The sequence below is a fragment of the Astatotilapia calliptera genome, chromosome 16 (genome assembly GCF_900246225.1).
Source record: "Astatotilapia calliptera chromosome 16, fAstCal1.2, whole genome shotgun sequence".
Lineage (NCBI taxonomy): Eukaryota > Metazoa > Chordata > Actinopteri > Cichliformes > Cichlidae > Astatotilapia > Astatotilapia calliptera.
In genome coordinates, this window is record NC_039317.1 from 20,838,724 (window position 1) to 20,864,204 (window position 25,481).

The following is a 25,481-nucleotide window of genomic DNA, read 5'->3' on the forward strand; positions in this document are numbered from 1 at the left end:
GATAGGAGAGGGTAGTTCAATTTGAGTAGAATTTGTACTGAAGAAGGAAAAGAAAATGGATGAAAAATCTGATTAAAAAGGGGGCCCTGTTAATTTAAACAGGAGGGGGTAATGGGCTGCAAAATTTCTATCAAAATAACCAAGGGCTAATGTCTGAAAATGGACCACAATTATAGCATGTCTCAGCCAATCATCCCCTAATCAAGTTAAACTCAGAGCTGAGCTATTCTGCTGTGACATAACAAGAAGCAGAATAATAGTCGTGCTTTTACCGTCGCATTTTGAAGATCGCAAAAAAAGGTTACGAGTCCAAACTTTATTTTTATTTTACAGACCAATTAAAAATAAACTGGTACGATGAACTGTAGAGGACAGCGTGGACATAAAGGCGTTTGCTCCTCTTTAATCTCCATTCTCATCAAACAAACCTAAACAAACACCATTTAAGTAATGTTTGTTTTAAACCTCACATCACTGAAGCTCACTAAGCTGTGAACCCCAGTGGGCCAGTATACAGTTGGCAACTTACTGCTTATTGCACATTTCACAAGCCCCCAAACGTCACTTGGGTCCTCTCCAACTGCATGAGCTCAGGCACAGACTGCTGCTAAACACGAGCTCTGCCATGCAGAACCAGCTAAATGAGGGAGTATTGTCACAATTTGAGACTGAGGACATTAATAAATAAACATATTTGCCTCATTTGTGAGCAGAGAGACTCTGGAGGCAAGACGAGTACAAATTTCAGATGTAGATGGTAGACTAGACTGAGGCTGACCTCTGAAACACAGAGCCTTTACATGCACTGAGGCAAGCATAGGATGAGGCATTGGGCAGCTGGTTGGGGGACCCTGGTAACCTCAATCTGAATAAACATGCAGAGAATCAACTAACTAGCTTAATGGTGTAGTTTTATTGAAATAATGGTTGCAGTCCAAGTTACTAGCTGATATTAGCAGAAGTTGTAAAACAAAACAAAAAAAAACAGATTTAAAAAAAGGATTTTCCTTACCGGTATTTTCAGTCATACATGTGCAGTTAGAGTGGTCTATGCTTAAAATGTCCAAAGTTTTAAATAACAAGATATATGAAAATAATCCTTGTGAACCGAAAGCTTAGGCTTCAGCCTGCTCTAAAGGCTCAGCTTAAGAGAATTTCTCCAACTCTTGAATATCTTTGAGATCACAGACATGGGATGTAATTAATACGGTTATCTCAGCCACACAGTTTTATACCCGTGAGCACAGCAGGTGGTTTGCCTTCTGTTTATAAGGGTCAACCAATAAGAAGAAAGTTGGCTTGAAGGAAAGGACAAAAAAAAAAAAAAACTTGTTTCAGACAATGGATTAACTGGGGTGGGAGGGTGGGCGGCACTAAAGCCCAGTATTAGATAGATACAGATTTGCGTTTAAACCATGTATTAGGGCTGTTTGATATAACGATATATCGGATGACGATATAAAAATGTCTATCGTTTCATTTTACGCTATCGTTTGTTTCGTGGTGTCGTAAAATAAACTGTTTACGGCAATATTTTTTCATCGTTTTGATGGTCACTGTAGTGGTTATATTAATTTCTTAAAGTTCTCTCTTTCTCTTATATTTTATATAACCACACTACAGACGGACAAGAGCCTGTTTTTATGTGTTATGGTTAGCAACAACAACGTTAACAGAATCGCGTGTCCGCTTGTTTATGTTCCACATAAACCTTTCACAATAAAGCTCAAGATCCTGTTGACTTTTCAAAATAAACTGAATCACGTGAAAGAGCAGATTATTTACGGATGAGAAGCAAAAAAGAGCCGCAGGGTGCTAATAAATAGACCTTAGACTCAAACGTTAGAACAGGCTTTTCCCCGCAGCACGCCGTGTAATAAATACTCACAAAGAAAACGGCGGCCTTTACAACTTATGTCTAAAAATGTATAGTTTCATGCATCGGTTAAAACACTGGACTCCAGCTACATGACGCGCAGCTGGAAACACTTCACGCAAGTCGAGCTGCCTGAGATTCACTGAATTTACAGAAAATGTTACATTTTTGTGATTTATATCGTTATCGGACGATAGAATTCTTATATCGGGATATGAGATTTTGGTCATATCGCACAGCCCTACCGTGTATCATACAGAACCCAGAAACTAAAATACAGAGCTGGAATTGAGCAGAATAACTCCGCTTTAAGGTCAACGTATCACCAGGCTCAGTGGGCAGGTCTTTTCCCCTAATGAATCAAATAAACACACAAATACAGATTAAATTCTATCAAAGTCTAAATTGCAAGTAAATGAGCATTTCCTGCCAAAATATCAGTCTGACCTTGACCTGAAAGCTGGAGAAAAAATGGTGTCCTAGCTTCTAAGTGCTCTCTGACAGCAAGAGCATTTTATGGAAGAGATCACAACAAGTGCAATCCATTTTGGGTAAAACAGTGTTGACAAAGCACCCAGTTTTTTGTCAAGGTTATGACAGATTTTAAAACATTTACTCTAAATTAAATTTAGAGACTGGCTTTTTAGCCATTGCATAGTAATAAATTAAATGATGGCGAGTGCTGCAAACGTCCTTGAATTATGGAAAGGTTTAAACAAGGCTGTGGACTTCATTTATATATTGAAGATTTGATTGTTTTTGACTGATTTTCCCTCACTAATGAAAGTATTTTTTTTGACAACTTCAAAGTGTTGTCAAGTAAAGAGGGTTGAAATAAGGCAAAACTAAAATATATCATAACTTACAAAAGCTTGTCTGTTTTGTTTATGTGTGTTTCCTATAAAAATAAAAAAAGTTAACCCCCTAAAACCTAAAGAAACGCCCTAGCTCTGACTCTCCACTCCATAGCCATATAAACAAAGACATAAACTAAGGTTGGAAGGAAGTAGTAAAACAGAGTAAAGAAGAAAAATTCTGCCACTGTGTGCACTCAATAGTGCAGGCAGCCTTTCACGCCATAGCTGTGCGCACAATAACCACTAGCAGCAGCTTGGCAGGAAATCAGTTCAGCTTCTCTTGTTCAAAGGTTTGGAGAGGGTAGGAGATGGAGAGAGAAGAGGTGGTGGGAAGACATAAGGAAAGGCGGGAAAAGAAAGTAGCCGAGAGTATAGGAGGGGATGCGAACGAGAGGATGAATGAAAAGAGGGTTAATGAGGTTGTCTAGGACCACCAGAGACCTCTCATTCCATGTAAAGCCTAGCCACATAAACAGAGCTTTTGGCACAGCTGTGACCGAGTGAGTGGGAGAGAATCTCCCAGGCACAGGAACCTTCATGCATATCTCTGCCTCTCAGCAGCCTGACTCCTGAAAGTAGCAACATTCAAACAACCTTAGCAGAGACTAATCTGTCCCCCGATAGAAGGGCTGCAGTCACTTCTAAAGGCATCTGCAAATTGTCAGGGAGAAATAACATACTGCTGTCTATTGAGGATGAATGGCCCACATTCCTGCTGCGTTATAGTCATTTAATTCTCCCCCTCAGTCCTCTCACCGTGGCTTTAACAGATTACACTTGGCAGAGGCTGGATAAAGGGTGGTGGCTGCTTGGCGCGTGCTTTCCCTGGAGAAACAAACACTTAAATGGATGCAGCTGAATGTATCCTTCAAGAAAAATACATTTCAAGAACCCTCTCTAAACAAACGGAACTCCTCAAAGAAAACTGGGATGATTATCAGAAAATCATTACGCATGAAAGTTCCTAAAGGGGTAAAAATTCGATTGCACCACAGCTAAAACTACCCCGGTAGCCTGGATGGCGAAATGAAAATGCAGACATTGAGATGTGCTATTTTCCCCCCTTTCTCTTCCTTCCTCTCTGAAAGGGACATGGAGCGTAATGAGCACATTATTAGGGACAATTTATCTTCATTTTCCATTTTTCAGCAGCAGAGGGAAGCTCTGACATCATGCCAGTGACAGCGCAGGGAGGGGAGCCAGGTGGATGAGTAGTCGGAAGAGTAGAGGGAGGCGAAAGGGCACAAATGAAGCACAAAAAGGTGGACAGAAGTGTGATGAAAAGGCAGCAGAGAGAACCAAAAAGTGTGTTATGAACCAAGAAAAAGGTGAGGAGGAGGGGGAGGAAAAACACTTTCTGATAGATATTGACAGAAAACCACCAAGAGCTACAACATCAAGTTCAGGCTGCTGGATGGTGTTTGCCAAATGCTTGCAATTGAGTCTGATTGTGTGATCGTCCCATTTCCTTCTACTATGGCTCATCGGACACTTGTGAAAAATTACTGCAAAGTGCAGATGATGCGTTTGTGACAAAAAGGAAGACTGTAAGGGGGAGGACAAAGAAGGTGACAAAGAAATGAAGGAAAGCAGAAGGAACAGAAAGCTCGGTTCGTTGGCCAGATTTATACTCCCTTGACGACACACACACACACACACACACACACACACACACACACACACACGCACGCACGCGCAGACAGCTGTGGACACTGAGGAGTGAAGTTGTTCTACTATTACTGTTACACTACTCAGGAGGCTGACAACCCTTTGGCTCTGCTGGAGACATCATCAGTCAAAGTAGCAACATCTGTGTTTGTGTGTGCAGTGAGTCTGGGTAATAAAAAACAATCTCACTTTAAGAACACTTCCATAGTAACAATTATAAGCTCTGAACTACTACTAAGTCAGGCTAGTGTAATAAATAAATACAAATGCATGTGGAAAGGCCTGTGATGTTTAATAAAAGGCTGGAAAAACAACAAATTCACCCAAAATTAAAACATTTAAAGACAGTTCCATCCCACTGAGGAAAGAAGCAGCATGCAGTCACGAGAAACAGCTAGCAGCAAGGCCAAGACTGACCTTTCATTACACTTCCACAGTTAACACCCAGCTGCCATCATTAACTTCTGCCTTTTTGGTTATTATCCCATGTGATTCAGCTCGAACAGATGCAAAGGCAATTTCGCTCAATTAAAAATTATTTTGCCAGTTAATTTTTATCATAAATATCTGGTTGATGCGCTACAAGCAAAATGAATAAAAATACGTTTTATTACGCAGCTGAACCTTTTCATCTTAAAGGACTGCGTGTTCCTTCAGAAATTTAAAGCAATACTAATCTTTCAGAGTTTGCAGAATTTACCTGAAGCGCGAGTATTTCCCTTAAAATTTTACAAGGATAGCTAATACATTACATCAAAATTTAAAGTAAAGATATTTAGCAGCATGTTCCCAGTGATCTTGCTACAATGCACGTGTGTTTATTAGACGTTAAAAATGGCAACTGGTCGTACATGAGCGTTAGACATAAATAAAATAAATAAGATCAAGTCGTGCACACACACACACAGCACCTTTATGTAAACAGAACAGATGATGAGCTGAAGTAACACAACCACCAAAACAAAACAAAACTAAATTCACCTTGTACGTCACCATCAACGAGGGCATCTGAGAAAATCCCAAAGCAGCATCAAGTCAAGAGGAAATAAGTGTCAGTTAACCTCAAAGTAACACTACACTGATTTTCTGAGTAACGTGTTATTTTATCACGTGGAGGCAAAACCAAAAGCAGAGCAGTGTTTCATCAGTTTGAAATTCCCACTGAATAATCATGGTTATCTGTAGTTGTCATTATTTGTCTAGACTATGATCTAATGTCCTGGAGATTCTACAGAAAACGGGAGCAGAAAATGAAAGGCTGCAGGCTGATCTCCGTCCATCAATTCTTGTTGCCGTGTGGAAAACACCGGGACAAGATACGTGTGTTTAGCAAGCAAACACTAGTCAGCTCTTGTTTTTGCCTCATTTGCTCAGGATTCTCTTAAGAATGACAAACTAGTTTGCACAGGCACGCTTTCCAATTAATTATCTTCCTGATCTCTGGCATACTTCTCTCACACACACAAAGCCACCCCCTTTCCTGCCTCAGTGATTGCCCACAATATAGCCTAGATAATGCACTCATCAGAACAATGGATTTGAAGGAATGCCATCACGTTTTGTGGAATCATTTTCTTCACTTTCTGTTATTTCCACTACGGGGGCACCTTGTGTTTATGATTAAATGCTCTGTCAGTTATTTAACCACAAAACAAAACGTTTTTTCCCCTGTATGAATGCCACACATGCGTAATATCAAGCAGTAGCCTTGATTCTCACATAAAGCAAAACTAAAGGCAGCTGAAAATCATGGTTTCTGTGACGTTCGGTAGTTAACCCTCTCGCCTCAGTCACACTAGTTACAAATCTGAAATTTCGTCAAAGCAACCATTTCAAAAGCAATCGGATCAAAGTTGTTGCATGCAGTCGTAATAACCGTGCCAACCACTGTTTTCTTTTGTGTGACTGTAGCATAAGTGAATTGCGCTTGTGCAAGGTTACACCTCTTTTAGGTGTGGTAACTGAAGCAACTGATTTATTTGAAACCAGAAAAGGCAAGTGAAGCTGCCTGGAAATAATTTAAACTTAGTTCTTCCTCTGACACAATAGTTTAAAGGCAGACTATCAAATAATAATAATATGGTTTCTATCAGAATGTAATCAGTAAAGCAGATGTGTGATCTGCACAAGCTGTTTAATACTAAAGTATTTTTGCTTGAGAGCACTCAATTAGCAAAAAAGCTAATGAATACCGATTCCTAGACTTGGTTTCTTAGTCTACATTTGCCAATATTTGTCTTCGAGCAGGAACTATGTTTTGGTGACACTCCAGGGCAAGCACTGACCTCGCATTCACTCTTTGCTTTCAGCTTGAGTAAATGAAACAAAAGAGTCAGAAACATGCCTGAGAAATAATTATACAAGAGTGCATCCCTGTCTGCACAAAGCAAACATAACTGTATCGTTTAACATGCCAAGAAAGGAGGAACAAAACACAAAACACTTGTAACTTATTTTAGCAGACTTGATATTAAAGCGTCAGTAATTTTATGCTGAGACTTTCAAAAGAAGATATATAAAATACTGATGCACCGTACAGAGCAAGTATGTGTGTGCGTATGTGTGTGTGCAGCGGAGCACCTGCGAGGCTGTCAGGTCGCGTCATTCTCTCGTAAATGTCGTAACTTTGGGGTCCGTAGGGGTCGGTGTTGTGGAGCAGGGAGCGGGGCAGAGTGGAGCTGTAGTGCTGGGGCACGGCAGTCATACTAGCCCTGACTGGAGACGAAGTGTGAGTAGGCTGTTTAGTCAGCGGAGGGTTGACGTTGTCGACCATCGTCAGAGGTGAGCCCATGCGGCCCGAGGGTGACCCTGCTGAGGCCTGGTAGGGTGAGGTGGTGCGGCTAGATCGAGAGTTTGTGGAGCCCATGCGACGCAGTGCAGCGGGGGAGTTTTTCTGAGTGTTGTAGGGTGAGCCACTGCTACCGCCGCCCGTAGTACTGGTTCGCTGGGCAGAGGGCAATGTTGTAGAATAGATGGCGGACAGGGGTTTGGGTTCTGTAACAATGGGGGAGCCGTAGGCACTGCCAACTGAAGTACGCAGGGAACCACGGGAGGGGGACATACTGCTCGCGTAGGCTGGCGAGTGAGAGCGAGAAGGCACTGAGCTGACCCTTCGCATAGCTCGGCCAGGCACTGCTGTTGTGACCTGCAAGCAAGAGAAAAAAAATAAAAAGGCTCTGTGGTTTAGTTTACATTCAGGAGGAGCTATAAAATTATGTACTGTAATAATAATGACATGCTGCATAAAACAATTCATTACAGGGCATGACTTTACTCTGAGACATATTTATTTTCCTTGTGCTCCCCTCCTCTGTTGTGTGACGGCGCTATTTGGTTTCTCAGCATTCTCTATACACGAAGCTGTAAGAAGTGTGATTAGGTTGTGGTGCTCGATCCCTCTGTGCATTAAAGCCATAAATCACTAACAAACTCAACAGCAATTCTGGAGCAATTAAACTTCACGACCCTTTGAACAAGACGCATGATGAGATAAATCTTGACTTAAACAACCGTCAGTACCTGGGCTGAAGCCTGTCCCTCAGCCCTGGCATTCCTCATCAGTGTGCCAGTGCCAGCACCGGGGAAGGAATGCTGCACCCTTAGTTCAGCCTTGCCCAGGTTCTGGCTGCTGAGGTAGCTGCTGCTGGCATCCTGGTAACCACTGTCCGAGTACGAGTTCATCTGAGCTGAGCTACACGAATTCCCTCCAGATCCTGAGAGATAATGAGAGAAAAACGACAGACGAGAATGAAATGCTGGGGGAGAGTATGGAGAGCGGTTAGAGGCACAGGGACACATCATAAAGGGTTTCATAACAGATGTGACCTTTACTTAGGATAGCCTTACTAATGACAAATGGCACAGCAGGGGGGGTGGGTAACAGTTTTGTCAAGCTATTACTCAGTGTGCCATGGTAAATATCCAGCCTTTTATACCTTATGCTTATACTGATAACAGTTTATCCTGAAGAATATAACGGTGAAAGACAAAAAATAAAAATAAAGAGTGTAATCATAAGGTATAAAATTAAAGAAAATTGTTTTCAAAACTGGCATCAGTGTAGTGGAACAACGCTGAGGCAAGAGAAAGCGAGCAGAAGAGAGGGCTGCAGAATGTAGAGAGAAGGCAACAACAGACCCTCACTTTCATGAAGGGAGGACTGCTCCGGGGAGTACAGAGACACCTGCTCTGACTCCGTCCTGATGTGGTACCTCGGGGACTGGGAGCTGTCAGTCACCCGAGACTTTGTGTCCCCCAAGGCACAGGCATCTGAGAAGACACGGCAGAGCAGAAAGTCAGGCAGAGAGGTGGAGCTTCAGGTCTGAAATAATCTCACAGTTTTCGGTCTTTGGGACTGAGAGTTTACAATAGTCGTTAAAGCAGTCGATATTTTATGGAACTGAAAGCAAACAATAAGACGGTCATTTCAGCAACATTAGTTTCACACTTGTATACAGTTGGAGTCATTAAATTTTACTACCATACTAATTTGGGAAGTCAAAATTGGGCGGCATGTCACTGCAATTGTGTATACAGCCATGCTCTAAATCGTTTCACAGCTCTAACATTTCCCTGCATCCCCTCTCGCGTCACGCACAGCAACAACGAGCGAGGAAAACAGAAGCCGAAATTAGCTGTCTAATGTCTCTGTGCACAATGTTTCTCCACAGTCACAATCTAGTTAAGCGTGACCAGAGTCAATGGATTCCTCTGCAATCACTAGAACAATTGGCAGTGAATGAAGGGAAGGAAGAAGACAAACATTGGTGGTCTGAATTTGTCAGATCCTGCTCGGTTCGCTAGCGTGTGAATGAAAGCTGAATCCTGTGACTGAGCCGCCTTGTTGTCAAAACTGACCTGTTGAATAAATGTGTTGACATGTAGGCTTTGTGCATTTGACAACCTGGCATCTTGCACTCCCACTTTTGGAGGACTAAAGGTGCTTGGCTATTTACTGAAGGGATTGAGTCAAAGCAGATCAAAGCAGATCTGGGGTCAGACTGTCAGAAAGCACAGTGGGGGTGGCCTGTTGTGAGAGAGGCATCCCCCATGTGGCTTCAGAGAGTCCAGTCTACAACAAACTCTGTGTCAACTGTGTCAGTGCAATTTAATACGTGGATACTCGCTCACATTTTTGTGTATGTATTTTTAAGTTTGCAACAAAGATGAAAAGGCATTTATTAGCCAAAGACATCAAACAACTCAACAATCTGAATTCTGACAGTGACTCTTAGTCTGGTACACACACAGCATGTTGTTTAGGACATTTTGTACCAAGCGCTCACTCTGTCTGATAAATAATATGCCAAAAAGGCAAAATAGATGAGAAACTGGAATAGACACAGAGCGCAAGTGCAGAGCGAAACAGAAGCCTTTTTGATCTGTGTAGAAGATTACACACATAGTGAATCCATTTCGGATAGTTATTTTTTCCCCACAACTACTGACTAAAGAGGAGAGCAGCGGCCACTTCTTACATTTAGGCCCCAGCAGTGAATTTCAAAACTTATTTTAGAGCTCAACATTTATCTCTACCGCTTGCCCTTGCTTTGCTAATCCCACTAGTAGATGTCTAAGCACTCTGCCCCCAATTTTTACATTTTCTTGTCTATTAACAATGCATTAGATAAGAATGTAGAATGTCTGTAAAGTGGGCAGCACCAAGCAGAACCCAAACAATCAACTCGTGTGTTTCCTATTTTCCCCAAACAATTTATTTCCCTGGATTTAAAGAGCATCTTTCTGGTTTGTGTCTCCAGCTAATTAATGTGCTGGAAAATGATGCAGAAACTGGATTTTCAGAGGAAAAGAAAGAGTGACACTGGGACGTCACATATGAGAAAAGTAGATTTTGACACAGAGGCTGAAAATCGATATGAGCACATACAGGATTAGAGCCCAGGTATTAAAGTGAAAAAAAGAAAGAAGTCGTATTACCAATCTACCAAGGATGCAAAAGGCAAGAAAGGGCCAAACAGTGGGAAAAAAATAAAAATCAATGTTACAAATATTGAAACAGTATTTATTTCAGCACCCAATAATGATTTCGTTTTAGCTGGTTCCTTAGCTTTTGTTTTATTATTGAGACTACTGAGACTATTGAGGCTGTGTGTCCTTGTGTGTACCACTGGTCAATGCTGAGATAATGGAAAATGCTTGGTGTCCTCTGTGGGTGTCTTTTCTTGTATACTGCGGGGGCGATCGTGGCTCAAGAGTTGGGAGTTCGCCTTGTAATCGGGCAAGACACTTCACCCGTTGCCTACTGGTGGTGGTCAGAGGGCCCGGTGGCGCCAGTGTCCGGCAGCCTCGCCTCTGTCAGTGCGCCCCAGGGTGGCTGTGGCTACAATGTAGCTTACCATCACCAGTGTGTGAATGTGTGTGTGTGAATGAATGGATGACTGAATGTGTAAAGTGCTTTGGGGTTCTTAGGGACTCTTAAAGCACCATTTACCATTTACTGCGGGTCCGTACTTGTGAGGACTAAGGTGTTTTAAATGAAAACATAAGTGTTGCATGGACAACGTTGTAGTGGTCAACACTGGCTTGTTTGTAGCTGGTGACACAAATCCCCTTTGGGGTTGTGTTACAAAGGGTAACCGTGGCCACATACCTTCCGTAGCGGCTCCTTGTGGCAAGGGAGCAGCGAAAAGTAGCCAAGTGGGAATGTAGAATAATAATCTTCTAGGATTTGGCTCAGAGTGCCTCTTTTCCCCTTGAAAGCCTACTAGGAATAACCCTTGAAGCTCTTCTCTGAACTGAGTGGTTTCTGTCATATTGCAGGGTTAGTTATAGAACAAAATCCCAGATTTTCCATCAGAAGAGAGCGAGGTTGGTCTCTACCTATGAGCTGCCCATTGAAAGGAAAAAAAAAAAAAAGGAAGAAGAAACTACTCAAATGGTCATCAAATTCTTTATTGATTTATAATGAGGTGTCAAAACTCGTCATTAAGGGGAGAGGAGAGGTCATCGAATATCATATTTCAGTCAAAACCTGTTTTACCACTCCAATAAATACTTTATTTATGATATGGGCTACATTTTGCTGCACACAACAGTGTTTCATTTGTGTGCCAGAAACCCTCACGCCCACTTTCTATTTGGGTCAATGGGACAGTTATATGGTACTCCTGTGATTCTGTTTTCTAGGACCAGCAAAGCTCAAGTCTGTTGGCTTACAATGTTACATCACAGGTGACGAATTATGCATGTAGAGCCAACACCGAGGGAGCAGCAGCAGGTAAAATATAAAAATGCTCTCCTTTTAAATATTTTTATCTGAACGTTTTACCTCTTTCTGTAAATATAGGTAATTTATCCACCAGAAATAAACACACAAGCACATGTCTCGTGTGAACAAGCTTATTACAGCACTGGAATGATGTATGTACAAATGAATAAATAAATAATTAGAAGAGGTATCACTCCACCCAGCAACATACTGCTATCAATCAGCAATATGTAAAATCTGGGAATTTTTCTCCCTTCTGACATCAAATAAGAAATGACTCTTGAAACCCTAATTGATAGAAATCTATTATAGTTATAGAAAACATCCGTCCATGTACAGCCTTATATTTCTGTGTCTTCAAGGCATTGAGGAGGGGTGGAGTGTATTCAAGTGGACAGCTGGCCAGGTGCCTCTGTGATGATCTGACAATAACTGCTGGTTTCAAGCACTATTATTTCACTTTGCAGGGTGGTTGCATTTGCTGTTACATATCAGGCAGTGTCAAAGCTGTAGTGTTTGCCCATTTATTCTGTGATTTTATGCTGTAATAGCTTGTAAAACACACAGCACTGTATACTGATTTTTCCAAAACACATTAAAAATGTCACAGTTTGATATTGCACTTAAAGTTGTTTATTCCCAATTTTTTGATCATGTTTTTGTTGACCAGCTAGAGCTATCCCACGAGTCTTGGACAATACAGCGTACAGCCAGGACTGATCTCTACAGCGATCAGCAATAACTTTATGTCTTTTGAAGAACTTGGGACTATGTTAGGCATACCTTCAAAGCATTTTTTAAAAGTATCTTCAACTGTGAAATTTTATACTGGCTGGGCCGTCTAATGACATGAATCTTCCCTCTCAATCTACCTTAGAAGATTTCTTTATGACACAAATTATACACAAAGAATCATTTCACAAAGTAATGCATGGTGAACAGATCTGACCAATGATTTACCCGAGAAAGAAGAGTTATAAGGAAGTTATTCTGGTGAATCGTGAATCTGGTGGTCGGCATGAAGCTGGACACTCTGGTGACAGTGGCAGAGAAAAGGACATTAAAGAAACTGATGGACATTATGGACAATGCTAGGCATCCTCTGCACACGGCCATTAACAACCAGAAGAGTCTGTTCAGTGACAGGTTGCTTCTCCCAAAGACAAGAACTAACAGACTTAAAAACTCCTTCGTCCCACACGCCATCAGACTGTTTAACTCCTCTCTGGAGGGGAGAGGGAGGGGAAACAGGAGGACAAAGGAGGGGGGAACAACTAAGCTGTAGTGCCTCTTCACCTCACTGTGCAATACCTTTTGTGCAATACTTTTGTAAATAGTCAACAGTGCAATAGAACTCAATACTTGAAATGTGCAATTCACTTGTATTTTTATTTTTTATTCCTATTTATTCTATTTATCCCCTTCGTATATTTTATTTAAATTGTCTCTGTATTTATATATGTGTGTGTGTGTGTGTGTGTGTGTGTGTGTGTGTGTGTGTGTGTGTGTGTGTGTGTGTGTGTGTGTGTGTGTGTGTGTGTGTGTGTGTGTGTATAACTCTGTAACTTCTGTCGGTGCTGTGCTTTTTTGGAAATCGAATTTCCCAGAGGAACCCACCCGAGGGATTAATAAAGTTCTATCTAATCTAATCTAATCTGAATCAGAAGTTTATTCGACAATAAATGTAATTGTCTGAATGGATCTCAGCTTCATTATATGTGGGAATGCATCCTGATACTCTTGTTCTTGGTAGAGAGTCTTGTATACATGTAATCAGATCACTGGTGAAGAGGTGCCTCTTCCTAATCCTGAATTATGCTTACTGAATATTTACCCAGATGGGTTTGTGATCTCTAAAATGCCAGGTCTTTACTCAGTTTCTGCTTTATGGAAACCGAACAGTTCACAGCTCCCTCACAGAAGAAAAACAACCTGTGCAATTTTACAATGACTTACAGGAACGACTTATCATTTTGCTTTGGGAAAGATAAGCTGCCTGACAAAAAAGTATGTTTTTCACAAAAAAAGCATTACAAGTTTTGAGGTATTAGGAACACTTTCTGAAGCTTACTGAAGAATAATATTTTAGCAGATGATCCCAAGTTTCCAATTTTCCACCTAAACAACAATAACAATCCAATCACTGTATGCTTATCACCTAGCTATACTCTACATATAAAACTGCCTCTGCCTTTTATTTTCAAAACAATTTGGTCATTAAATGAAGTATTAAAAAGTCAAACATGATACTGACATGTTGAACTGCCAGCATGAAGACAAATGCATGTTTGATAAAGAGAAGGGATCGAAACACAAACAGACAGACGAAGCACAGAAAAAGGAGAAAATCAGAATCAGAATCAGAATACTCCATTTCTGGGGTGCTTGCTCTCTTCTTGCAGATGTACGAGGTGCGACTGCACTGACTTTTCCTGAGGCTAAGACAGTTGTTTCTACAGTAACACTTCCCCTCCGATCTCTCAGTCGGTGGAGACGTACGATGGCTCACGAGGCCGATGAGCCTCAGAGAAAACTGTGGCCCATTACACTCTGTGCCACACATTTTGAGTTTAAGTCATTTAGATTGGACAAAGTACATCACCGCATCTGACTATCATTTATCATCCACAACACAATGAGAAATCAATACAAAGAAAAACAATGGCAGCGATTAGTACCCGACTCAGTTGTAACCCTAATGAAATGCATTCAGCATGGAAATTGGGACTCGGGCAGAAAAAGAGAAACCCGTGTGATATTTATATTCCCTCTGCATATGTACAAGGCTATCCCCCAAAGGCTCTTTTGATGGGATCGAAAACAAAAGATTAATGACCACTGCAGAAAGTCAGTCTTCCACTATGCAATTAATAAGCCATGAAAGACATTAGTAAATTTAATCCATTATCTGTTGTCGCCTAAACATCCTTGAAAGATGCGGGCTAAACAAACAGACCAACGGGGTCTTGAGAGAAAGTTTTCTGCTACCTGCCAATGATGGCGTTTCATCTGAGTGGGCAGAAATTGCTTAAGTAACTATTAAAACAAGAACATGCCTGGGGCTGTCAATTGCGCGGTTGAAAACACTTGTATTAGCACAGATTATTGTGGAAATGTAAAACATGTCTGTACTGCACACCATGCACACACACAAACACACAAAATGTACATTTTATCAAGTCTAGATACATGCACAGCCCTTGCTTTGCAAATGGAGAATTGAAAAGCACTTAGCTTAGCCGATATAACTCACTAACACTGCATAAACTGCATGTTGTTCTCTCAGGTTCTAACAGGTCCAACAAGAAAATAATCAGTTTTAAATAGAAAATATTTTTACTAAATACTTTTAGTTTGAAACCTTCAGAGAGCTTATCTGAATAATCCATGTATTGTAGTATGAACGTTAACCACAGCAGTCAGTGCCCTTGAGAAAGTAGGTGAGCCTCGTGGCCCGTAATGTTTTAGCACTGCGGCATGTGTAATTATTAACTAATTATTGACTAATTTCAGGTCTGGGTACAGACTCAAATGGGGGAGTGTTTGCTTCAATTCTTGATTACTCCTGCAAATACGCCGATATAAAAGACACCAAATATAAATGTAAACGGACACAGCGTAAAATGAGAAATTATTTTATGAGCAGCAATAGCATTTCAGTAATTACCTGCAGTTCTCCAAGGTAGGGACTTCTCAGATGAGCTGTGGGGGAGAAAACAAGAAAAAACAAAAACAACAGATGAAAAGGTGAATATATGCACTACGAACCAGAGACACCACAGTGGAAGATATGAGTGACATCATCTGGATGAGACACCTTGGAGCCTCATCTACTTGTGCCTTTTACAACAAGATTAGAGATGGTAATCAGTGCTTTTGAGATAAAACAGCTAGAGGTTCAAAGGATGCTGCCAAAGTGGAGCTGTTTGCATCTCAGATGAAATCTAAATGAGTCAGCTAGCATTTTGTTTGCACACTGCCATAAAAAAGAAAAAATATATATATATACACATACATATACACACACATGCAGGACTGGCAGCTGTTTTTCCACATTCATTTCATTCATTTAGTAAATATGCTAAGTCAACGGCCGAAGGATGGAATATAACCTGAAGGGAGCTGAAGCAGCACAGACACATGAGAAACTCTCTCTGAGTAAATCAAAAAGTAATCACATTGTATATTCACACCCTCTGTCTTTAAGCTCAATGTCCTGACATGCTGACATAATCCTGACATGAATACCAGTATTTATTCCAGTGGAGCCTGTATCCCACAGAGGTAGTCACCCTCCAGAGAGTAATGCAGGGGAATAATGATCCAGCCAGAGAGAAATCACAGTTTGGGTCCATTATTTGGGAATAACACAGACCGTACCAAGCAACAAAATCAGAAAGAATCCAGTGACAGTGTGCAGTAATATAAATGGTCTTATACTAATCAACTGCACTGAGCGTTTTTGGCATGAAAGGCATGACACAAGCTTCTAGTACAATTAGCTTTAGTAGTAAACCCATTTGTCCTAGATGCGTCTGATGTTTGTAGGCTTTACTGTATATAGGAGGCCTTAATTTTCCTAAATTTCAATTTGTTTTCTTTTCCAGGTAGATGACTGAAAGCCTTTTTTCAAAAAATTATTATAATATATTTTGTTTATCCCAAGACTTAAACCAAAGGCTACTCAGTTTTAACTACTTAACTCTATTTAAAGAAAGAGGCCAGTTACAGTTCAGTGCAAATCCTCGATCATGATAGTCCTAAATCCTAACCTAGAGTTCTTATTACAAATGCTGAAACTACAACATGATCTGAAACAAACTGAAAGCTAAATTATAGCAGGTAATTTTTTGTTTTAGAAAGCTTCAAATAACCAAAGTGTGGTTACAAAGCTAACTAAAATGTAAGAGACAATTGAAATAACATTGTAGCGAATGGAATGGACTCAAATAAATACAGCTAAGAAGAAAGAGCAGTGTGGAACAGATGAGCAAGTTATCAGGTACTAAATAGGACTCTAAACTTATTATTTTAAGTATGTGTGAACATCAAATCACTGATCAAAGGTAAAAACCACTCACTCTCCTGTTCTAGAGTTAGTTATTACAAGAAACAGAGGCCAAGCAGGAGACCTCGGAGCAGTGCATCAACCCCGTTCTTTTTCAGATCTTCCATTTGCCAATCATTAATATCAAGCAAAGTGTTGCCGCTATTTCTTCCCAGTTAAGGTGACACTAAATGAGCTTTAAGAAGCACTTTCTTAGAATTTTAATGAGCATGCAGGCAATTAAAAAGAGGAAGTTGGGCGAGCTGAGCTTCACTGAAGCATGGGAGATAAAGCAGAAGAATGGCTACCGTAACGATTATGCGCCACCCGTGCTGCATGCTGACCGGCAGGCAGAGCGAAGGCGCTGCTAAGTGAGAGTAAAAGTGCCAATGGTGATACACAACAGGCCTAACTGTGACATGACACTTTATTTCCCATCAGTCCTTTTGGCTAATGAAAGGCTGGCTGGGTGTGGAGGTTGCATCTTCTAGTTAAGTTTGCCAGAGGTGAAGTTTGATGGCCACCCCCTGTCTGCTTGTACAAATGAAGGCGGAGGCCAGCTCTGGAGGTGTCACGAAATGTAATGACTCCAATCCGAACCCCTCAAGTGTGTTGTCACCTCTGCTGTTGTCCTGCTGTGCTATTGAGCCAATCAGTGTGACCTCAATGCTCGAGGCTAATCTCCATTCACTCGCAAATCCCGAGCCACAACCATATCATTCGTCTTCTTACTTGAAAGAAAAAAAAAAGAAAGGTGTGAAAAGCAATGTTGTATGTTTTCTTTATAGGGTCCTAGGTGGTTTCAGTCTCTCAGTCTGATGTGTTTATATTTACATGTACATATACAGGCTTTAAAACATCATGCATTAGTCTTATGTTAGCATAAGACTATCTACAGCAGTAGATTTCAGGTGAAGATGAGTTGTCGGGCATCCATGATGGTGGGGGGGGAAAAGGCACCCAGTCAAAAGAAAATGCAAGAGACTGAAAACAAATCAGAAAAAAAGCCCTGCACACTTAACTCGCAGAAAATTTAATTTAATGCTTTTTCAAACAGACATCACAAAGCTCAACCAAAACACTGATTGTGATCTGCATGATGAGAGCAGGGCTGGATGATTAGAGGCAAATATTTAGGTGGGACTTTGCCAACAGACACTGGGAATAAATTAAGTTTAAATAATAAAACGCATCCTAAACTGCAGACTTGGCTGTTTGCTAATAACATTGTTTCAAACTTCATTCAAACTCAATTAACTTGTTCAGAGGGTCAGACTACGCTGGCTAAATTTTAAGAATGTGCCCATACCAGGCATTTCTGCTTCTATCCATGTACCTTGTCTCACATTCAAATACTCTTGCAACTCTTTCCTACTGGAATAAATGGAAGATGCAAATCCTGATGTTTGGTAACAGAAAAGAAGGAAAAGCGGGAGGAAGGCTGGATCAGTCCTGCAGACAGATACATATTTTGCTGACTTTAGTTACCATATTTATGTGAATTTGTATCTTTTGTATTTTGTTAACATTTAGGGTTGCATTTTCTCTCTGTGCCTACACTTGTTCCCTCTGGATGCTCCACTTTCTGCCCACAGACTAAGCCAGCATTCCTTTTACCTTAATACAAAGGAAGTTGGACACTGGAACTGGTAGTGATGTCATACCCAACTTGACCATAATTCAGTAGCAGTCAGAAAAAAAAGGCTTTGTTTTCTCTCCATATCATGGTAAACAAATTTTGCCATCAGTAGCAATACTTGGGTATGAACACAATGTACAGGTTAACTAGTGACAGATGCACAATAGTTTTACAGTCTTAAAACCATTTTTGTTGCAGCTGCCATCTCGAATTGCAAAATCGAGGTTGGTGTGGCTAATCAGACTTCACCGAGCGGAAAGCCTGACACCACTTCAAATGGAAGGCAGCAGAAAAACAAACTTTTGAGTTCGACTAGTAATTCTGAATTGTACATGGCTGTGAATGTGAATCTTTTGTTTGTGTTAGGCCTGTGATTGACTGGTAAACCACCCAAAGATGTACTTCTTGCTCAAATTTGGCTGGGATAGCCTCTAGCGCCAGATGCCCCTGCTTTATTTAAGCATTTTCTTTTTTTAATTGATGGATGTTCTGTTGTGCTTGGCTCAGGTATGGCAACAAAATGTTGAGACAAACATGTAGATAGCACTAACAAAATGCAGCTGATGGATCCAAGCAATCCAGGTGGTGCTTGCATTTTTTTAAGAGCACAGGCATGTCAACATAAAGAGATCTCTGACAGTTTGGTTCAGAGAGCATATCAACCCAAAGACACTGCATACTGAACAGTTTGCAACAAATGCATGTTCCATTACATGCACAACACAGAATATGCCGCTAAAAGATAAAATGAGTGAATGGAAGGCCAGTAAAATGTCATAATTTGTGGGCAAGAGAAGTGCAAACAGCAGCATTAGCAATGTGAAAAAAAGAAAGATTTCTAAAGCGGTAAAGAGGTATCCGAGTTGTATCTGAGGCAAGATAAGTAGGTGACTAATAGCTATGAAGACAGAAACAGCATACTACTATCGTAGCAAATACACGGAAAGCCTTAAGTCCCAAGCTGACAGTCCTAACAACCGAGGTATAGGGCAAGCCTCATTAAAATCAAACCACAGCAACAACCTGTGTCTGCCAATTCAGTCGAGTTTTTTCTTGTGATGCTTTTTAAGTGACACTTAGCCTACAACGAGACGACTGCATGTCCAACATTGCCTGGGATTTTGGTATTTGGCTCATTTAATCCACCAACTACTCTGAAAAACACTTTGTTTTGCAAGCCAAATGTCACTTATGGACCAGTGGATCAAGACAATGAGCTGAAAGCTACACAAAACAGATTTGGGTGATATTTTCATTGTGTCTAGCACACACAAGATTTGATATTTTAGGGAATAATTAGGTTGAGTAAACAAAGACTGCTCTGTCCTTAAGCTTTATTCCCAAAATTAATTTTGATATATGAATCATTTTATAAATATTCCCTTGTGTGGACGAATAAAGAACAACCATAGTGTGGTTGGACTCATTAAAACTGTGCTCCAAACAACATTTTTCTGAAAGAGGAAATTAAAGTAATTACTGGGGCTGTGTATAATTCAGAGAGCTGTTGTCCACACCTCTTTGGCAGCACTTAAAGCCGCTGTATATCTGCACCCCTCTAAAAAAGGGACAAAGGGGAAATGGACACTTACTGAGCAGTGCTGGTAGGTGAGTGCTTTTTAGAGTTATGCAGGCTAGAGTGCAAGAATGCACTATCTAAGGGCATAGGGCTTATTATCAGAAAGCCAGAAAAGTTCAGAGAGCCATTAAAGCTACTTTTGAAACAAAGTGTCATGTATCCAGATATATCCCAATTGTGTTACGGCCCATTTGAGAGTGAATGTAGCAACATGCCATCAGAATTTATATTCACTGACCACTTGTGAAGAAAATAGCTCGCCCCCCACTCATAAAAAGCACTATACAGAAGGATGTAGTATGTAAGAGATTTAAGCTATTAGATAAACATAGATAAGGGTAGGGTGGAACCTTACACTAGAGCTACAACTCCTGTCATCCTTACATGCCCATCTAGAGGGCATAGTATGGTGCAAGATGTTTAAGGAGAGGCAGCAGCAGCTCTGGTGTTTCATGCATGTAGATGTATCAGAAGCTTGAAGAACCACCTATAGCAGCAATAATTAGAAGTAGTTGTTTCTTTTTGGTTATATGATGAAGATTAAAAAAAGTAAAAATACATGTGTTTACAGGAGTACAGTGCAACAAAAAGATGACTGTACCTTAGCTCTGACCACATGATCCAAACAACATAATGAGTAAATAGCACTTTTCTGTCATTTCTGATCACTCAGGCCACTTTGACACTATTCGTGCAGGACTTTTAGCATTTCTCCTCGGCACACACGCTCATTAGTTTGAATTTGGGGTTCAATGCGTTGCCTAAATACACACTTGTAGGAGCCGGGAATCTAACCACTGATCTTTCAAGTGCAAAGACAGTTTACATAATTTGTGATCTCATCATTATTTTTATAGCGGCACTCAGGAATCAAACCTTACAAAGAGACATAATGCTTAGGACTAAACCAGACAGAGTACAGCTCGGTTAACTGCAAGTAAAATACTCGTAGTATAGCAGTATGCCGTTTCAGTAAACCAGACATTCAAAGAAAATGAAAGACACAAATAACTCCCATCATAACTCACAAATTCTCTTACTCTCATTTCAGCTTAAGATACTAAAAGTGCAACTATAACAGGATTCATGTTTACGATGCATGAACTTTTACCATTGTCACGGAAACCTCGGTACAAATCGGTTTTGAAGTGCTTCATTTTTAGTTTTAATTTAAAAAAAAAAAACAACAACAAAAAAAAACTCGCCATCAAAAACAGAACATTAAAAAACAAACAGTAATACAACTTTAATTATCAAGCGTTTACACCAATTATTGTTTCTCTCAAACAGGAACAATTTAGTCATAGTCCTGTGTTTGTGACAGTAACATTTACAGTTACGTTACGTGACAAAGCCCTAAAAACAATAATAAACATACTGTGCAAGTATTTTGGTTTGTGCATTTGCAACTGTTACTGCTCATTGCCTCTATTGTTTCTGTCGCTGCAGAAGGTTTGTTGTTTACATATGACAGAAGAGGACCATGGATGCATTTTACAGCAGAAGACAATAAGACTGCTGTTAAAACTTCGTTGCAGCTGCCTTGTGAGGCTGTTGAGATATTTCAACGTTATATCGAGCCTTACAAATGAACCTGACATGTGTGAGCCACAGCAGACAGGACAGAATGTGCGGTCACTGAGGTGTGATGATCAGGCAACCTAGTGTCTTTGCTGATGAAGTGGGAACGCGCTCACAGAGCCAAGTCACTCACAGCAATGCGTCGCTGAGAAAACAACACCTCACGATCATGCGTGCTCACACATATAAATGCATACATACATACGCATGCACATGCAAGGACTGATTCTGTTCATCTCAGATTAAAGCACAAGACGGAGAAATATTTTAGATTCATAGTCCAATCACTGAGCATCATTGAGCATACTGGGATGCTCCATCACAATGCTATAATGCCATAAGGTTATACCACAGAGTATGGCCACTGCTGTGAAGGATAGAAAAGCCATGTGTTGGACTGTGGCTTCCTCCGTGTGTGTGTGTGTGTCTCTCTTCTCATTACCTGCTGCTACCAGCGCCTGGTGACTCAGCTCCGAGTCTGCATCTTTCCAGCTGATTGGCCACAATCTGCCTCTCCACTTCCAGCTCCCTGGTTAGCCGCTCAAACTGAAGCTCCTGCACATAAACACAATAAAGACAGTCGGGGGACCAAGGGTCAGAAATACATTCTCGCTCAAAAGAAATATGGACTTCGATTGGCAAATATGAAAAATATGAAGTCAATATGGGAGGGGAAAGTTAACAGTTGGCAGCCTGCTCCATGTCATTGTGGTTCATCACTGTGCATAGGTTAATGATGAGATTACAGAGATCTCCTTAGAGAGACGCAATCACGAATATTTCATTTTCCAAGCATTGAAGAGAACACACAATAGCTAGAAAACAAGCTGCTTCTTTCTTACTATAATGATAACAGCACGTGTATGTAAATAGTCCCATCTATTCCTTAACAGCTGAATTAAACCTTCCACCAACATCTTCACACATACAGCGATTATTAATATCTTTAGGTTTTTAAAAGCTATTTATTATAAATTCAAATTCTTTTGGTTTTTGTAAATATATTCATTTCATCATGTCCACCCAAATGCAATGTTGCATTCTCTGTAACTGTAAACAGCCAAGGTTTTGTCATCTGACTGCATAGATTGGTTTAACAAGATATTAAAAATAACCAGATAAATTAGCCGACCATGTCTATGCCATATGTGAGCAAAGTGAAGAGCACCACAGGCATTAATTAATAAACATAAAGGCCTCATTTTAAGGTAATAAAACAGTAATCTTTATTAATGAAGTGATTATGCACTTACAAAAAACATTACTGTGATTATTGTTTTCTATGTCTTTCAACAGATCCCTATTATTTTTACACACTGTAGGCAGTAAGTCCCAAACAGTTAATGCAACTATTTTATCAAACTCCTTACATGTCGACTGTTTTACTTGAAATCCTCTGTGATGATGTCAAGAGCCAAAATTAGAAATATTGTCCCCTGTCCAAAAACGTATGGAACAAACTGTATGTACTTGGAGCCTACACAGCAATGCAATTTTCCAAGCCCACACAGACAGACAAGCACCACTTCAATAGGTGATATTTGGCCTAGGTGACACTGTTCCTATGGGAGTTGAGGAGAAATCAGCATTTGACTAATTATCTAGCCTGAACAAGGCCATTGCTTGCACAGATCTCTAGCTCCAAGCACTGCATCATGACAGTCATAAGACACACACAAGGTCTTTGGTACAGACTAAATAACTGCACACATACACCCATTTGCATATTTTGGGTTGTTTTTTTTTTTGGTTTTGTACTCACCACACTGCTAGGATAGCAGCAGAGCCTACACTTGCTTTTTTCTTCCAAGAGACCTCAGTTAACATAACTCAGTATATGAATAGGACAATCGTTCCCTCGCTATCCTTAAAAGCTTGTTGCAGTTTCTGCATACATGCGTACGCTAGAACCTCTTTGGGTCCGAATGACATCGACGAGGATCTTTGTGGACAATCCGTGTGTCTGCCAATTCTTTGTAACCACACAATGGACCAACAACTACGCCTTTCAGGTGAAACCGAAGCAGACTTCACTGAAATACAACAGGAATAACACTTGGCTTTGGGGTCCGCAATGTCCGTGTCCTTAGAGTGTAATCCTTTCCTTAGCCATTCCAGTAATGCGCACAACCACGGTCAGTTTTATTCGCAGCCAGCTAAATCTACACACGAACACATTACCTGCCTATCACCTCCTTTTGTGACCTGACTGAGGAAATTTAGTCAGTTTAAAGCACCAAGACCAGCCTACTTTTCACACCTACTCTTCCCTGGGGGTGAACTGAAACTTCCCTCTACATTGTAGACATGTTCTGCCCACCCCTCCCCCAAACTATTACTTTGTACTCTCCACTGCTCACCTCTTTCCTGAAATCTACCTCAGTTGCAGATATGTGAAGCTTGACTTCAGTGAGAGAGAGTAAGCGGGTAGGAAAGCTGTTATGTTCTACTTCCTTGTGGAACCCTTATTTGTAAAGCACTTCAAACACAACACAGTTGATCCAAAGTGCTTTCAAGGCTCACAAAAGAAGAAAAAAAGGAAAAATGGAAAAGAAAATAATGGAGGTAAAAATGCAGACAGTAAAAGTATTAGCAGCAGTGATAGAGGCACATGGTTACACACAACACTAAGTTAAAAAAAAAAGAAAAGAAATCCAGCTACAAAACCAGAGCTACTTATCTGAAGTCAAAGGCTGAGGGGTAAACAAAAAGTAAATGCATGATTTAGATTTTTAAAATATATACTGGCAGTTCTATAAACTAAACAATCATGTTTTGTCACTCATCTCTGATTAAATTTCACTTTGTCTGGTATTCATATTTTAAATTTGATTGGCTCTTGACTGTCATTGCTGAGACTCAAGTTGCAGATTAGATTGTGTCTTTTTATATTATACTAATCATTTATTTGCCTAGCACAGGCGGACTTTTGTAGGAAGACTCTCCAGGAACAAAACAAAAACAATCACGTCATCGTCTCCTCGTTACTGGTACAAGCATATGCCTACAAGCTTGCAGAGCGCACATACAGCAAAGCAGGACGGAAACAGGGTGGCCACAGCAACACTTTACTTAGAGGAAGAAATGAGCCATCAATCCTTTCTGTGACACATAACCCCTACTGAGAGATTTAGTCGCATGAAAATTGCCAATTTCAACCCTTCATCCCAACCAGTCACTCCCGTTTCCATTCTCAGTTTTCTTGTGACAGATGGAGCTAAGTGTAAGCAGTCAAAATACAAATATTGAAAGGAATTTCTGAACTAGACATATGCAGATTGTCAACGGGTTTGATACATTCTGACACAACATTCATTTTAAGAAGTTAGCTGTTACAAAATAGCTACTGATAAAAAAAAATAAAATGCACACAGAGCGCGAAGGTTACCAACAATACAGGCCGTTCTCTCATTCAAGCCCCAGGACTGAACACCATTCAGACCAACACGGCAAAACCAAAACTGGGGGTGGGTCCACTGCATGGGTCAACTCTCGTCAGTCACCCTCATCTCGACCATGGTTGAAAGAGGTTGGTACAGTACCCAGCACCGCAATCGAGAGGGAAAAAATTAATTAAACTAGCGTTTAAATGTCAAGTGGTTCACTGCAGATTGAACACGTGCTGCATCTGCAGTCTGGAGGTGGTATAAGTGATCACCAATGTGGCAGAGGGCTAGTTTATATAAGAAGAATTTTCAGAGGAAACAAGTAGTAAGAGTTAAGAGAAGGATACTGAATGCTAGTGACAACTGTGTGAGTCACAAGCAGAGAGAGAAAAAGGTGCAGTGATTCAAACAGAGCCCCATTCCTTCTGATACAAATCTTGAATTACTCTGGTGTGAGTATGGCACCTGTGCACAGGAAAGAGAACATAAGGTGACAGTGACATTTATAGGGGAGATAATTCATATGGACACACAAATATATTCATCAGCCACCTCGCTAAAACCCCACTGGACCACCTTTTGCTTTTAGAGCTGCCTTAATTCTTCACAGCATAGATTCA

At 40.6% G+C, this 25,481-nt stretch overlaps 1 protein-coding gene across 6 annotated transcripts in view; it reads right to left on the reverse strand.

Moving 5' to 3' along the window:
- The window catches only part of LOC113008116 (plakophilin-4), a 91,008-nt gene that overhangs the window by 23,611 nt on the left and 41,916 nt on the right, over nt 1-25,481 (reverse strand). For 3 of the 6 annotated variants that reach the window (XM_026145286.1, XM_026145284.1, XM_026145285.1), the window contains exons 3-8: nt 21,918-22,030; nt 15,297-15,331; nt 8,539-8,670; nt 7,921-8,114; nt 6,982-7,546; nt 5,383-5,409 (exon numbers count right to left, since the gene is read on the reverse strand). In XM_026145286.1, the coding sequence (XP_026001071.1) occupies nt 5,383-5,409; nt 6,982-7,546; nt 7,921-8,114; nt 8,539-8,670; nt 15,297-15,331; nt 21,918-22,030 (1,066 nt within the window). The remainder of the gene's footprint in view (nt 1-5,382; nt 5,410-6,981; nt 7,547-7,920; nt 8,115-8,538; nt 8,671-15,296; nt 15,332-21,917; nt 22,031-25,481) is intronic. The other 3 variants (XM_026145287.1, XM_026145288.1, XM_026145289.1) reach the window with 3 other exon arrangements.